This window comes from Crotalus tigris, unplaced genomic scaffold (assembly GCF_016545835.1).
Source record: "Crotalus tigris isolate CLP2741 ecotype Arizona unplaced genomic scaffold, ASM1654583v1 scf7180000019496.3020429, whole genome shotgun sequence".
Taxonomy (NCBI): domain Eukaryota; kingdom Metazoa; phylum Chordata; class Lepidosauria; order Squamata; family Viperidae; genus Crotalus; species Crotalus tigris.
The window spans coordinates 799,837-814,066 of NW_024097566.1; the positions used below are offsets into that span (position 1 = coordinate 799,837).

Consider the following 14,230-nt stretch of genomic DNA (forward strand, 5'->3'; position numbering starts at 1 on the left):
GCTGATATTTAAGTGATTGTCCACTAGGACTCCGAGGTCCCTCTCACAGTTACTACTATTGAGCAAGGTACCCCCTATACTATACCCGTATATTTGGTTTTTCTTGCCTAAATGTAGAACCTTACTTTTTTCACCATTGAATTTCATTTTGTTAGATAGCGCCCAGTGTTCAAGTCTGTCCAGATCCTCCTGTATCCTAAGCCTGTCTTCTGGAGTGTTGTCTATTCCTGTCAGCTTGATGTCGTCTGCAAATTTGATGATTTCCCCATCTATCCCCGTGTCCAAATTGTTGATGAAGATGTTGACGAGCACTGGGCCAGAACAGAGCCCTGGGACACCCCACTACACATTTCCCTCCATGTAGATGCAGTTCCATTGAGGACCACACGCTGAGTACAGCCGGTTATTTCTTATATAGAGAGCAACTCCACCTCCTCTATTATTTGGTCTGTTTCTTTCAAATAATTTAAATCCCTCTAGCTGTATGTTCCATTTGTGGGTTTCATCCCACCATGTTTCCATAATGGCAACAATATCATATCTGCCCTCATTTACCTGAATTTCTAGCTCACCCTGTTTGCTGTTCGTACTCTGTGCATTGGTGTATAGACATTTGAGTCCTTTATGACTGACCCTGTGTTTACTTTCTACATAACCTGTTTGGTGCTTGAGTTACCCTATTTTCTTACCACCTGTTTGGTTAGTGCCCTTTGTGTGGCACTCACTATTAAAAACTTGATTTTGCTTGACAGCAAGGTTGATATTCTTGTCCACACACACATCTATGTTACATGCACTGTTAACCCTGTAATTTTTTGATTGCTGGGGACAGGGATGTTCGGTATCAATTAACTCACTGTCCCTGTTGTTTAGTTTAAATATTCCTCCATAAAATCTGTGAGTCCTGCTTATTTGTGATTGAGTAGTTCTGCATCCTTAAAGGTCCATTGATTTCAAATGAAATTCTATCACATATGTCTCCCTCATTTTGAATCCTTCCCAACATGGTTGCAAGGTGATTTGCTAATGTAGACAATCCAGACTTTTTACTGTCAGAAGTTCCCAAACTGGGGCAAATGTTCACATTCTGTTAGAAATGTATTATATAACTTTAATGTTTCCCTTATGTGCCCCATTCCCCAATGATTAAGTATGATATCCATGACTTGAAAAAAATGAAATATGTAGCTGCATAGTCTTTGATCTTTTATTTGTAATGGGTTGTTGAATATTCTATTGTTTTATCAGGATACTTTATATCAGTGATGGCGAACCTTTTAGAGACCGAGTGCCCAAACTGCAACCCAAAACCCAGTTATGCATTGTTGGGTGCCGGGCGGGTGTGGCCTTTGGGTGGGTGTGGCCCACTGGGTGGGCGTGGCTGCAGTGGTAACAGCAGACTGGGTGGGACTAAAAAGTTCAATCAATCAATTCCAAATTTGCAAGATCTTTTTTTTCCCACGAGAAGTTGAAATTGACTGATTGATTGAACCTTTTTTTTTTCATGGCGGTGGAGGCCTAAAATGAAAAGGTTTTATAAAACACAGCTGAAGGCCTAGGACTGGGACAATGGCATGTGTGCCCACAGAGAGGGCTCTGAGTGCTGCCTCTGGCACCCGTGCCATAGGTTCACCATCACTGCTTTATATCAAGCATGTTATTGTCTTATTTTTAAAATATATTTTTTAGTTTATTTGAATTCCAAATGCCAAAGGAATAATCAGAATATAGAAGTGAGGAAAGATGGTAAATACTACATTTATCTGATTTTTATCACATTTACCTCACATTTATGTCATCTTGTGGCAATACATTTTCTCTGATCTTGCTCCATTACTCTAGATCAGGGGTAGGCAATCTTGGCTCTTTTATGACTCATGGACTTCAACTCCCAGAATTCCTGAGCCAGCCATTCTGGGAGTTGAAGTCCACGAGTCATAAAAGAGCCAAGGTTGCCTACCCCTGCTCTAGATACTCTCTGCTATGTCAATTAATTGTTATTCCATTTCTGTTAATTTAATGTCTATAGATTCAGTTTCTTTGCTCCAAGACTGGGTGTTTTTTGTTAGATTCTTTAGATTTATTCTTTGAATACACTAAGATTTCTTGCTTTCAATAGTTTTTAACAGGTTGTATTTCTTTCATTACTCTTTCTAAGGGCCATTGTTACTGCAAATCATAGACAACAGTGGCCACATTTTCCATCAGTTTGAAGGATTCTACAAGTAGATTCTTTTGTACACCTTTAAAGCTTCTGATGTATCCTTACTTGACAATTAAATTTGAAGGCAATTTATAGTCATGATCAGCTAAAATTATAAATAAATCCAAGAGAAATCATAGTTTTAAAATAGTCTTCTATTCAGCTTTATAGCTGTTATAATGAGGGTATTTTATAATTGTAATTCACATGGTACTGAAATCAGATTTCAATGGGTTTATACCATAATGTGTGTATGTTAAAATACCCAAAATTGACCATAACCTCATAATGTATTTTGAAAAATATATATTTGGATATCGAAGCGACTTCCCTGTTGATTCCCTTTCCTTATCAGATAATTGACTTTCCCCATGTCCTCTGGTACCCTACTCTCCACTCTTCCAGCTTTTATATTTTTGACCTAGCAAGGTAAGCATACTTCCAGACAAATCTCTGGGCTGCAGTCAACCAACCAATTTCCTTTGAAAAATACTTCTTGGCATAAAAATAGTGTTAAAGGATGTCAAATGTCCATTTGTTAATAAAAAGAATTGAAATATGTTATTGAAAAGTATAGAGGAGCAGGTTGGGAAAAGGGAAGAAATATATTAGAGACAATTGGTACCATGATTTAGACAGGCAGTTGGATTAATCCAACTGTGTCATTGTTTTTCAAAAGGAGAATTGACGATTAGTTTCAATAGGTTCATGAGCATTATTAAGGTTTCTAGATCAGTAGAGGAAGTCCTCAATTTACAACCATTTCCTTAGTGACTGTTTATAGCTACAGCGCTACTGAAAAAAGTGACTTATGACCGTTTTTCATACAACCACTGCGGTATCCCCATGATCAAGTGATCAAAATTCAGATGCTTGGCAACGAGTCCCTATTTATAATGGTTGCCATGTCCCAGGGTCATGTGATCACCTTTTGTGAACGTCTGACAGGTAAAGTAAATGGGGAAAACCAGGTTCACTTAACAACCCTGTTACTAACTTAACAACTGCAGTAATTCACTTAATAACTGTGGTAAGAAAGATTATAAAATGGGGCAAAACTGTCTTGCTTAGCAACAGAAATTTTGGGCTCGATTGTGGTCATAAATCATAGACTACCTGTACTCACTCAGACCAGGCCTGCACAATATACAGCTGATGGGTTGCCTGTGGTCTTCAAAGCAACCTGCCAGCATTTTTTTAAAAAAAAGTCAATAAATTCACTGCCAATTCTCGATTAGCCACCAAATAATTAACTGCTGCTCCAAATATTTCTTTGCAGCTTGCAATTATTTTTAATTTATTCATTTGGCCCTTTCATCTCATCAGTTGTGCAAAGTTCCACTAGACCATCGGTTGTTACTGATTTTAAACATCCTGGGGAGGTGGTTGGTATTTGACTCTTTAAATATTTGCCACATGTTGAACTGTCACTTAAAAACCTTTCATAGATGAAGACAGAACCAAAGAGAATCCTTCTTAATTTTACTCAGCAAATATATATATAAGAAAGTATATAACTAATTGCAAAAATATGCTTCCAAGATTTTTGACAGACTTGAGATAAATGTTGACATTTATGAATACAGATAGTCTTCTCTTGCTTATTAGAGAGGTTAGCAAGCAGAAAACAATACTTAGATCAAACAGCTACTCTAATTGCTTAAAAAAAGGAAGTTGCTCAGGAAGGTTTGGAAACTGAACCATCCTAGATTAATTCCTAAATTGCCAATTGAATCAGAGCTGGCAAGCTCAGTGTAATTCCTGCATGTGTCAAACCATGCTTATATTCAAACAGCTCTTCTTAATTTTGTACTGAGCTATTTATGGATCAAATACATTACACAAGTATACCATAAATGCAGAAATATGCAAAACTGAAGCTGTGTAATCAGATCTGTCCTGGCAACTAAGTGATGTACCAACATTTCAAGGAATTCTGCATCAGCTATTTAATATCTTGGAGACAGTTGTTGTCTAGTCTGTGTGGAAACGAAGCAGTGAAGTAGCTAGCAGATTGTCTGGGGACAATCTAGACCTTTCTGATCCCCATCTACCACCTGGCAAATAGATGTCTTTGTTAAAGGTAAATGTGTAAAGTGTGAGATACAACGTAACAGAAAAAACAGAAAAACAATATTTTGTGAAGCATTGGGAAATTTAACATATTACATGTTTCTCATGTAAGTTGGAAACAGAAGACAAGAACACCATCCTTGAATTGGCTCTACCTGTTTTTAGAACATATCAGAGAATTTATTGTTAACATTTTGTTAGGATTAGGGTTAATATATATGTGAAATTTGGTACCACCATGTTTCCCTGAAAATAAGCCTCACCCCGAAAAAAAGACCTACCCTGATTTTTGGGGGTGGACCTAATATAAGCCCTACCCCCCAAAATAAACCCTAGTTATGACCTCACCCACTCCGTCCCACCTCGCTGGCACAATGGGGCTGGAGGCTGTGGGGCACATCACTCGCTGCTGGCACAAGGCAAGACAGGTGGGGGAGGGGATGGAGCTGCCCCACACGCCTCACACCCACTTCCTGCAGCCCCCCCAGCCAGGCCATTTCTTGCTCAATGACCTTCCCTTTCATTCTCCTCCTCAGCTGGACTGCCATGCTATGGAGAATGGGCCAGATAGGCCCAGTCCCCCTCTGCCATTTTGGATCCAGAGGGGAGTCATGGCAAAAGGCTCTGCTGCTGCTGTGCACCGCTGGAGGGGCTTTCTTCATGCTTTGCCCCACAGATCACCTGCCTGGCAGCAGCCACCTTCTTCTCTTCCACCAATTCTCCTGTGGCTTGCAATGTGAAAGGGCAGTGCAAGGCTTCCCTGCCGCCTCCCTCCACCAGCCCTCCGTTAACACCACTGGAGAGAACGGAGACTGGGGAGTGGAACAGCTCTGCATAGTGATGCAGAGCAGAGAAGAACACTTGCTTGCCACCCTGCATTGCTCTGCATCTCTCTTCTCTGTTCTGGAAATGGCAGCCCCGTTTCCTGCTGCTTCTCCTCTCGGTGCTGCTATAGAGTTTGGTGCACCACTGCCCAGCTCCTCTCTCTTCCTGAAAGCAAAAAATTTCTTCACTGATCTGCTTTCCAGCTCTGGCACATTTCTCCCCTGCTGCAGGGAAATGGAGTTTGTGGAACTAAAAAAAGTTCAGTCAGACCTTCCAACTTCTCACAAAAAAAAAAAAAAAAAAGATCTTGTGATACGTTGGAAGGTCTGACTGAACTTTTTTTAGTCCCACAAACTAATCAATGGTGTAATAAAGATTATCATTCCTTGAGGAATAATAGCCATCCAAAGGGAGCTTTTTCACTGGACTGTATAATAATTGTAAATAAAAACAATCAATTTTAAGAACAAAGGAATAATATACTTACCACTAGCTTTTGGTGACAATAACTCTCTGGAACTCAGCCGAAAGAGGGGAAGAGTGAAGCCGAAGACATTTTTATGAAGGTTACTGCCAGCTTTTTTCACAGGGCACTTGGTGGTGATGGCTATGTGGAAATCTGGTGATTGTTTTAACTATGACTAACTTAAACTCTATTACATTGATCTGACTTAGTTTAAGTTTGATCAACTATGAATCCAAATATAGTCTTTCATATTCTCTCTGATCTAGTGATGTTCAGTATAAGGTTTTAGTATTTATGTGAATGCTTTTTGTTGTTTTAATTAAGAAAAATGAATTCAAAACTCACACTGAACTTGCTAAAAATTATCGTTATGAGTATTTGGACGAGGAAAAAAAATCTAAAGAGCTAAAAGTATGGAAATTAAATGAAGATGTTTTCAGTATTTATGGGTAATATGTCATTCCGGAGTTCAGGTCCAAGTCCAAAGGCGTGGAAAGAGGAGGCATAATAAAAATAAATATATTTTTCTTTCCTATTTCAAATGTTGGTATATCTGAAAATGGGAATACACAATCAACAAATATATGACATAATGTTCTCTTTCTATGCAAGTGACTTTAGTTACCTAATTTCTTTCAGTGCTTCATAGAAAATCTATTTTTTCCCTTTCTCTTCAGTGTAATCATAGTTTAATGTTCTGTAGATCTCATACCCAAATTTGATCTGAAAAAGAGGGAACTTAGAATTTCTTTAAAATACTCTCAGAAGGAAAATGTACCATGCTTGGATATTTTTGCATGGTATAAGCTCGTTATTCAAGAGCAATTGAAACAGGAGAAAAGTATTCTCTGTAAATAATTTATTAAATCTTAAGGTTAAAAAATCTTGATATTCACTATTTAGACAAAAGTGACAATATTTACATACCTTCTTTTTTACAATAGCATTTATTTAATTTATTTTTCTGTTGGAGTTTGAAACTACAATACAGTGTTTTTGTAATATAAGAGGGTTTTTTTATACAGAGTAGAAGTTGTATAGTTCTAAAGTAATTTATATGGAAAATAAAATTAGTTTATATATTCTCTCTCTCTCAGAATACATCTTGTGTATATGATGTATATATGTAGGTCTTTGGTTATTCGGGTTTTCTCCCGCATAAAATTGGAAGACACTTCCAATTTTATGCGGGAGAAAACCCGAATAACCAAAGACCTACATACAAACACCCGTGAAAATCTCAGAAAACAAAGATGTATATATGATGTATATTTGTGCATGTGTGTATAATACACACACACACACACACACACACACACATTGATGGAACTGAGTTTTAAAGTTCTTCCATCCTGACCAAAAAGCTACTATAGAAGCCAATTTGCATATTTTTCTAGACTATAGTTTATTTTAAGTATGATATGCTATAATGATTTGATTCAGACAACAGAAAATAATATCATAGGCTTCACAAATCAGGTTGCCATGCTTTAATCAGAGAAGCCACAGTGTATGAATTCAACCCAAGATTGAATTGGCTAAGTTGAAGAGAGAAAAAAAATGAACCAGGATAGAAACCTCTTCTGAGAATGAAACTCTATTCCAGTCAGCAAGTTTCCCCAACCCACTACGTAACATTTAAAAGAAGAAGTTGGTAATACAAGGTCAGTGCTAAAGACGAAGATGAGGAAATCTGCTTTCAATAGTTGCATTGCATACACCTACAATTTGACCAATCCAGCATAGTTCAAAAGTTAAATATTTCATGAGGTACAACACAGTTAATAAGTAAATTGAAAATACAACTTTACACATTTAAGGCTAGAAAATATAGCTTCATTGTTCAAACACCATTGAAATAAGATATAATTCAATACAATTATGTGTTAGATTTTCATAAAGCTAATACACCTTATTAGTAATAGGATTGTGTATTTGGATTTGAATATACATTTTACAGCTTATGTACAAAAATGGATGAATGAACTTTGACTTCATATAAAGGGACAAGAAATCCCAATCTTAAAACTTCAAATTAGCTTACCATAACTTCAATTAATTCTGGCATTTTATATTTATGAAGATCCCAGCATCAACTTCTAGAAATTATCTTTCCACAGGACATTTAATGCTTTTGAAATAATAGGCATATATTTTGATTTTTTAAAAAAAAAACTATTAAAATTCTACACATAAACAACACAATAAACATACAACCTGTAAACCAGTAAATATAAAACTAAACTTCTAACTTAAAAAACAGCTCATTTATGCCCTTCACTTTCTTCATGGATCCATTAACCACTTCTTATTCTTTTATACCATAGTAATTATTATTATTTGTTATCTCCCCTTATTTAATCTATAAAATCCTTTATCATCAAGCTATTTTTCTTTATTTTTAATAACATAATCAATAAACAGACTCTAACTTTTAGACACTATGCTTTTTACTCAATTCTTCTTCCATAAACCCTAATTAAGTATATATTGGATCTTCCCTAAAATCCTAAATTAAACTGGAGTAGGATGTGGTTAGAGAGGTCAAGCATCCTTTATATACTGAGGCACTATGTTCCAAACATCAGGTGGTCGAGCAAACAGATGAGCATTTATCTGAAGCATTTCTTCAGCTTTTCTGCAACCTAACAGAGACAACCACTTATTAGTTGTTTTACAACTTTTAAAGCTGTAACCATTATCTAGATCTATATAGTTCAGATATCTGTACATATAGGGACAACAGAGCAACTGACCTATAACTGTTCAGTTGAAATTCCTCAAATAGCTTCCACATTCCTTACTATGTAGCAAATGTGATATGATTCTAGAATCTACTTGAGGCATACAGTGTGTTTGAGATAGATAGGATTTTTGGGGGGGTTGAATTTTTGATTTAAAGTGGTCTTCACTATGAGTGTTCAGTTTTCATCCACTCTTGTTCTCAGTACAGAATGACCTAATCTTGAGAAAAAGAAATTGAACCAGGTGTTGTGAGTTTTCATCTCAACTACTGATTGACTTAGATCTAAGAGGAAAAGTTCAAATCAAACATCAGGTACTGATTTTTAATTAACAAAGGGATGCAAGGGATTTCTAAGAAACTTTTTATTCTCACAAACTGACAAATATGATAGTGATATTAGTTCCTGGGGCAACAGTAAACACATTGCCTATTAGAATTAGTTTTCACACAGTCAATAAAGAATATGACACCACTTCTGTCCCTACAAAAATAAGAGCACATAAAATTGGCCTCCCCATGCAAAACAGGAGTCTATTATATAAGGCAAGAATGAGAAAAAGGTGCAAAAGTCTTTGACTGTCACCTCTATCTTCTGTGTAGCCCTCTCTAGAATTGTGGGCTATGGTTTCCCAACTATCTTCACTACTTATTAGGAATCTTGAATTCTTGTGAGTTCATTTCATTGGTTTAGCTCTGCTGGGTAAAACTGACAGGGGGGATGGGGAGGATTCTTGTAACATTGCCACAGAGCGAATGTTTCCTTTGAAAAGGAAATAATAGCTGATCACATCCTAGTTCAATATTCATTTTATACAAGGTATTGAAATGATTTAATGCAATTAACTTCATGCAAATGACTTAATATCAGTGCTGAAAATATATTACTACATATCCAAATAAGTCAGAGACAGTAAACATAAAGTAAATGATCAAATTTTATATGTATCAATGGAGTCAGATACTGACTAATCTACTTAACTGAAGTTAACATTACATCACAAACATTTGTGCCTTTTCGGTGCACATAGCTTCTCACTTTGACAATAAAATTAGCTAATAATAATACAGCTTTGTTTAAACCCATTATCCAGCTGTAATCTGCACAAGAGTCCTCTGTGCTAAGTCATACAAGGTGGTGCCTTCCAGAAAAACTAAGATTGTCTCTTCTAGAATTCCAAAGGAAGTATAGCCATGTTAGCCAGAAATTTTGGGACTTGTAATGCAAACATATTTAAAGCATACCACATTGGCAAAAGCTGCATTGTTACACAAAAAGAAGTCTCCACTATGTATTTTAATACTAAATCTAACAACTTCAGAAATAAATATATTGGAAAAATAGATAAAATTCCGAGATACCATTAATGATTTTAACATCATCTCAAAAATGTTTGCAATATACAATAAGGGTAGAACCTACATCTGAAACTAATATATTCTGACAACATATGCATATATATTAGATAACAGTATCTCTCTCTCTATATATATATATTATTAATATACTGTATACTTAGTTTAGATTCAGGGATATAACTACAATAGATATAATAGGAATGCCTAAATTCAAAAATACAGTTTTCTAATCTTACTGCTCACAAAAATTAGAATTAAACTTATTCCTGGTATTCTCCAGGAATAAGAATTTTATCTACGAATGGAATGGCATACAAATAAAGACTCTCATCAAACCAAAGGCATTTTACTTGATGACTTGATTAATTAATTGATTATATCTGCATAAATTTTGCATATGATTTGCACTCTAATACCATAGGGTGAGGTTGTCCAGGTGTGAAAAGACTGATTAACTTTGCTATTGTTGTAAGCTTGAAGCAGCCTTTTAAAGCTACTTCACAAGGGAACACAGCCCACTTATAAATAGTAAATTTAGGCCACCAAATAGCTTCACTTTCTATTGCATCTCAGATCCCCTATGGCTCACTTATTAGCTAGAAAGATTACTGCTCAAGCCTGGTACTGGGCATGCAGGAAATTCAGAAGTGATGCATAGTGCCTCAGTGGCGAATGCTTTCATTTCTATGACACAAAATCTTATCTCAAGGCAAAGTGTGATTACTTGGCCCAGCCTACTATGTGTATCTATTCAAAACTAAGTCTTCTTGAGTTCAGTAGGATTGTCTCGAAGGTATAGCAGCTATTCCCAATCAAACACTGTTTTGGCAAATTCTCATTTCAGTTTCATTGTAAAGAATACAGAATCAGGTGACACACATGTATATAATGAATGTGATTTCTCAGAATATTCTTGAATTTTGTTAACAAGTTTTCATCATGAGAACCTTACCATAGAAAAGAAGATTCAAATAAATCTTTTATCCTAAGACTTCAGTTCTTGGAAAAATCACATGAAGAGTTTATTTTCCTGCTGACTTCCCAAACTGTTCTTATTGTAATTTTTCAGTTTGCTGGTGAACACAGTTGCTGTTGCTCTTTATTGTAAAGTTGGAATACAAAGCAGAGCTCTGCTATTAAGTTGTTACATTCTTTATTTAGAAAATCTTTCTTGAAAGCCATCTATAATTAAATAATAAAAGTATATAAACTGTCAAAGGCATAAATGGACTGACATTCTCAATTGCTTTAATTTATCATTATTATTATTTTTAAATACATGTATGGGCTTACCTTGCAAAACCTGTGGTAGCACTGCATAGTAATTAGAATAATTATTTCTTTTTTATTATTAATTTCAATAGTAATATATCATATAGTTTGGTCTAGTGATTAAGGCATCAGGCTAGAAACTAGCAGTTCTAGTCCCAGTTTAGGCATAAAAGCCTGCTGGCTGATTTTGGCCCAGTCACTCTCTCAGGCCAACTTACCTAACAGGGTTGTGGTTGTGGTTGTGGTGAAAATAGGAGAATGAAGAAGTATTAGGTTTGTTTTCTGCCTTTATTTATAAAAATAATAAAGGTAGAGTAAAAATGGGCAATTGAAAATTGTGTTTTAATTTCTAAAAGCCCTTATAATATTTTATTGAAAAAGTTTTATTAACAATTAACAAAAAAAAAATTAACCCCCAAATATGCGATTTAAAAGTCCGATCTACTTTCTTATTAAAAATTAAATATGCATGCCAACCATATAATAAATCCCACCCTTCAAGAGAAAGAATATTTTTGTTTGTTAAATTAAGCCAATCACTTATCAAAGTTAATGTGGCTGCATCATAATATAATTGCAAATTAGGTGCTTTAAGCCCTCCTCTTTCTTGAGCATCTTGCAAAATCTTAAACTTCACCCTTGGTTTCTTCCCAGCCAAATAAATTTATTGATACCCTTCTGCCACTCATCCAAATTAGCATCTTTTTTTAAAATGGGTATCATTTGAAGCAAAAAAAGAAACTTTGGTAGAACATTCATTTTTACAGCTGAAATTCTCCCCAACAACGACAGTTGTAATTTTTTCCAATCATTTAAATCCTTTTGTACTTTTGTCCATAATAATTCATAATTATTCTTATATAATTTTCCATTAGAAGCAGTTATATACTGTATACTCCCAAATATTTAACCTTTTTCACTATCTGAAAACCTGTAAGTTTAACTAAAATTTCATTTTCTCTCTCAGTCATATTCTTAGATAATATTTTAGTCTTATTATTATTTACTTTAAAACCAGAAACTTTCCCATATTGAGTTATAAGTTCCAACAAATGACTAATCGATTGAGTCGGTTGTAATAAAGTTAAAACCAAATCATTCGCAAAAGCTCTCAATCTATACTCATTCTTATTTATTTTTATTCCCTTAAGTACGGTTGACTCTCGAATCTGAATTAACAAAATCTCCATTGTTAAAACAAATAACAATGGGGATAATGGACATCTTTGTCTTGTACCCTTTTCAATATTAAAAGTCTCTGTCAATCCCCCATTAATAATAATTTGAGCAGACTGTTGTTGATATATAGCTTTGAGAGCATATAGAAACTTATCTCCAAAATTCATTTTCTCTGTAAGTAAAAATAAAAATTGCCAATCTAATTGATCAAAAGCTTTCTCAGCATCCAAAAATATAAAGGCCACAGGGATCTGATTATTCTTATCCAAACTAAAAGCCCTTATAATTATAGTTGAAATTGTGAATCTAAAAGCAAAATACATATGCATAAAAATTAGCACTATCAGCTTAGTTAATATTATTAAAAAGTTTTTTTAAAAAAGCACTATAATGTCTGCCTTTATATATCATATGCAATTATGCTTTATTTCAGTCAAAAAATTTTGGATAAACTATGCTGTCCTGATCTATGTACTAGGTGAGAAATCATGCGTTATTAATTACAATATGGTTATTAAATCATGCTAAGACATTATAGTTAACAGTGCATGGAATCAACTACTGCCTAATTTCAGATAATGCTTATTGTTTTAGACAACAGGCAGCCAATACAAGCCTTCCTATCAACATCAACATTATGAAATCATAGAACAAATAATGTGAATTATATAACTTGCATGAGTTGCATTATGGCATGGACACAAATAACATGATTTGCATTATTTTCACAAATGTCACAAAATACATGACATTATTTGTTCTACTCTCCCTTACAACAGGGAGGGGATGGTTTTGTGTGCGCATATGCCGCTTGCTCAAATGGAGCTTCCCGTGCTCGCCTGCTGGGTTGTGGACTGGGGGTTGTGGACCCGTTATACACAGCAGAATAAACAAGTCAAAAATAGATATTTTAGTCATGAATTATTTAGAATATTGTAGGAAAGATTGAGGACAATAGAAGAAGGGGATGACAAAGAATGAGGTGGCTGGATGGAGTCACTGACGCAGTAGGCGTGAGCTTTAATGGACTCCAGAAGATGGTAGAGGACAGGAAGGCCTGGAGGAACCTTGTCCATGGGGTCGCGATGGGTCGGACATGACTTTGCAACTAACAAGAAGAAGAAGAAGTTGGAAAATGGGGGAATATGTGTGTCTGTAAGTAAGGCAGATCAACATCTGGTAAGTGATAAACTAATTTCTTGTATTAAACTGAATTTAATTAAAGAAACATTTAGTTGAAAATAAGACAGAGCACTCACCTATGACATATGATTCTGCTGTGCATTTTGCTGCTGCTGCTGCTGCTGAATTAGCAACTGTTGCTGTTGTCTGCGCCGAGCTGTCCTCAGTTTTTCAAACCGAGCTTCCATCTCATCTAAAACTTTGGGAGTATAACGTACCACCAACTTCACATTGTCCTTAGCAGCCTTCAGAAGTTCCACTGCTTTCTCATGATGTTCTCCTTCCACACTCTGGTTGCGGAATGTTTAAAAATAGCAAAAAACAAGAGGCTTTCAGCTTTAGAACTATGAGTAAGAAAGAATAAACTACACTGTGGGTGAATCTGGTCCCACTAGGCCTCCCCACTATGGCTTTGGAGTCTGTAGTTAGGCCTGTTCCATTGTCTAACATTTCAGACCCCAAGAAAGTAGCTACTGTAGCATGTATCTCTATTACTCTCTTGCTTTTCTAGTGGAAAAGGAAAAAGGCAAAACCAGCTGAGCTGGAACTGCATCATCAAAGTCCTCCAAGTAGAAAAAATGTGTGATATATTTATTTGCAGGATCCAATATGAGCTGTTCACCAGGGACAGCGCTTTTGTCTTCTGAGCTTTTGGACTTGTGCTGGAGCCCACCTTCAGGAAACTTCTCTCTAGCAGAATATATGCTTTGGGCTGTTCTCTGTGTGGTATTTATATGGTGCCTGTTGTATGTGGCTATTTATATGGTGCCTGTTGTATGTGGCTTTTTAAATATTGATTGGGATGTTGATGGTTGGCAATTAAGTCATTGGCTATTGTTTGCTTGTGCTGTCAAGCCCTCACCTCCCAAGTACAGATTGGATCCTGCAACATTATCCTGGGACATACTGTATATATTCACCTTCATTC

General features: G+C 35.7%; 1 protein-coding gene across 6 annotated transcripts in view; it reads right to left on the reverse strand.

Annotated features, from left to right (window-relative positions):
- Positions 1-7,734: 7,734 nt before the first annotated feature.
- The window catches only part of LIN7A (lin-7 homolog A, crumbs cell polarity complex component), a 30,292-nt gene continuing 23,796 nt past the window's right edge, over positions 7,735-14,230 (reverse strand). For all 6 annotated transcript variants that reach the window (XM_039362967.1, XM_039362971.1, XM_039362968.1 and 3 more), the window contains 2 exons: positions 13,380-13,592; positions 7,735-10,851 (listed from right to left, as the gene is read on the reverse strand). In XM_039362967.1, the coding sequence (XP_039218901.1) occupies positions 13,380-13,592 (213 nt within the window). In that variant the 3' untranslated portion in view covers positions 7,735-10,851. The remainder of the gene's footprint in view (positions 10,852-13,379; positions 13,593-14,230) is intronic.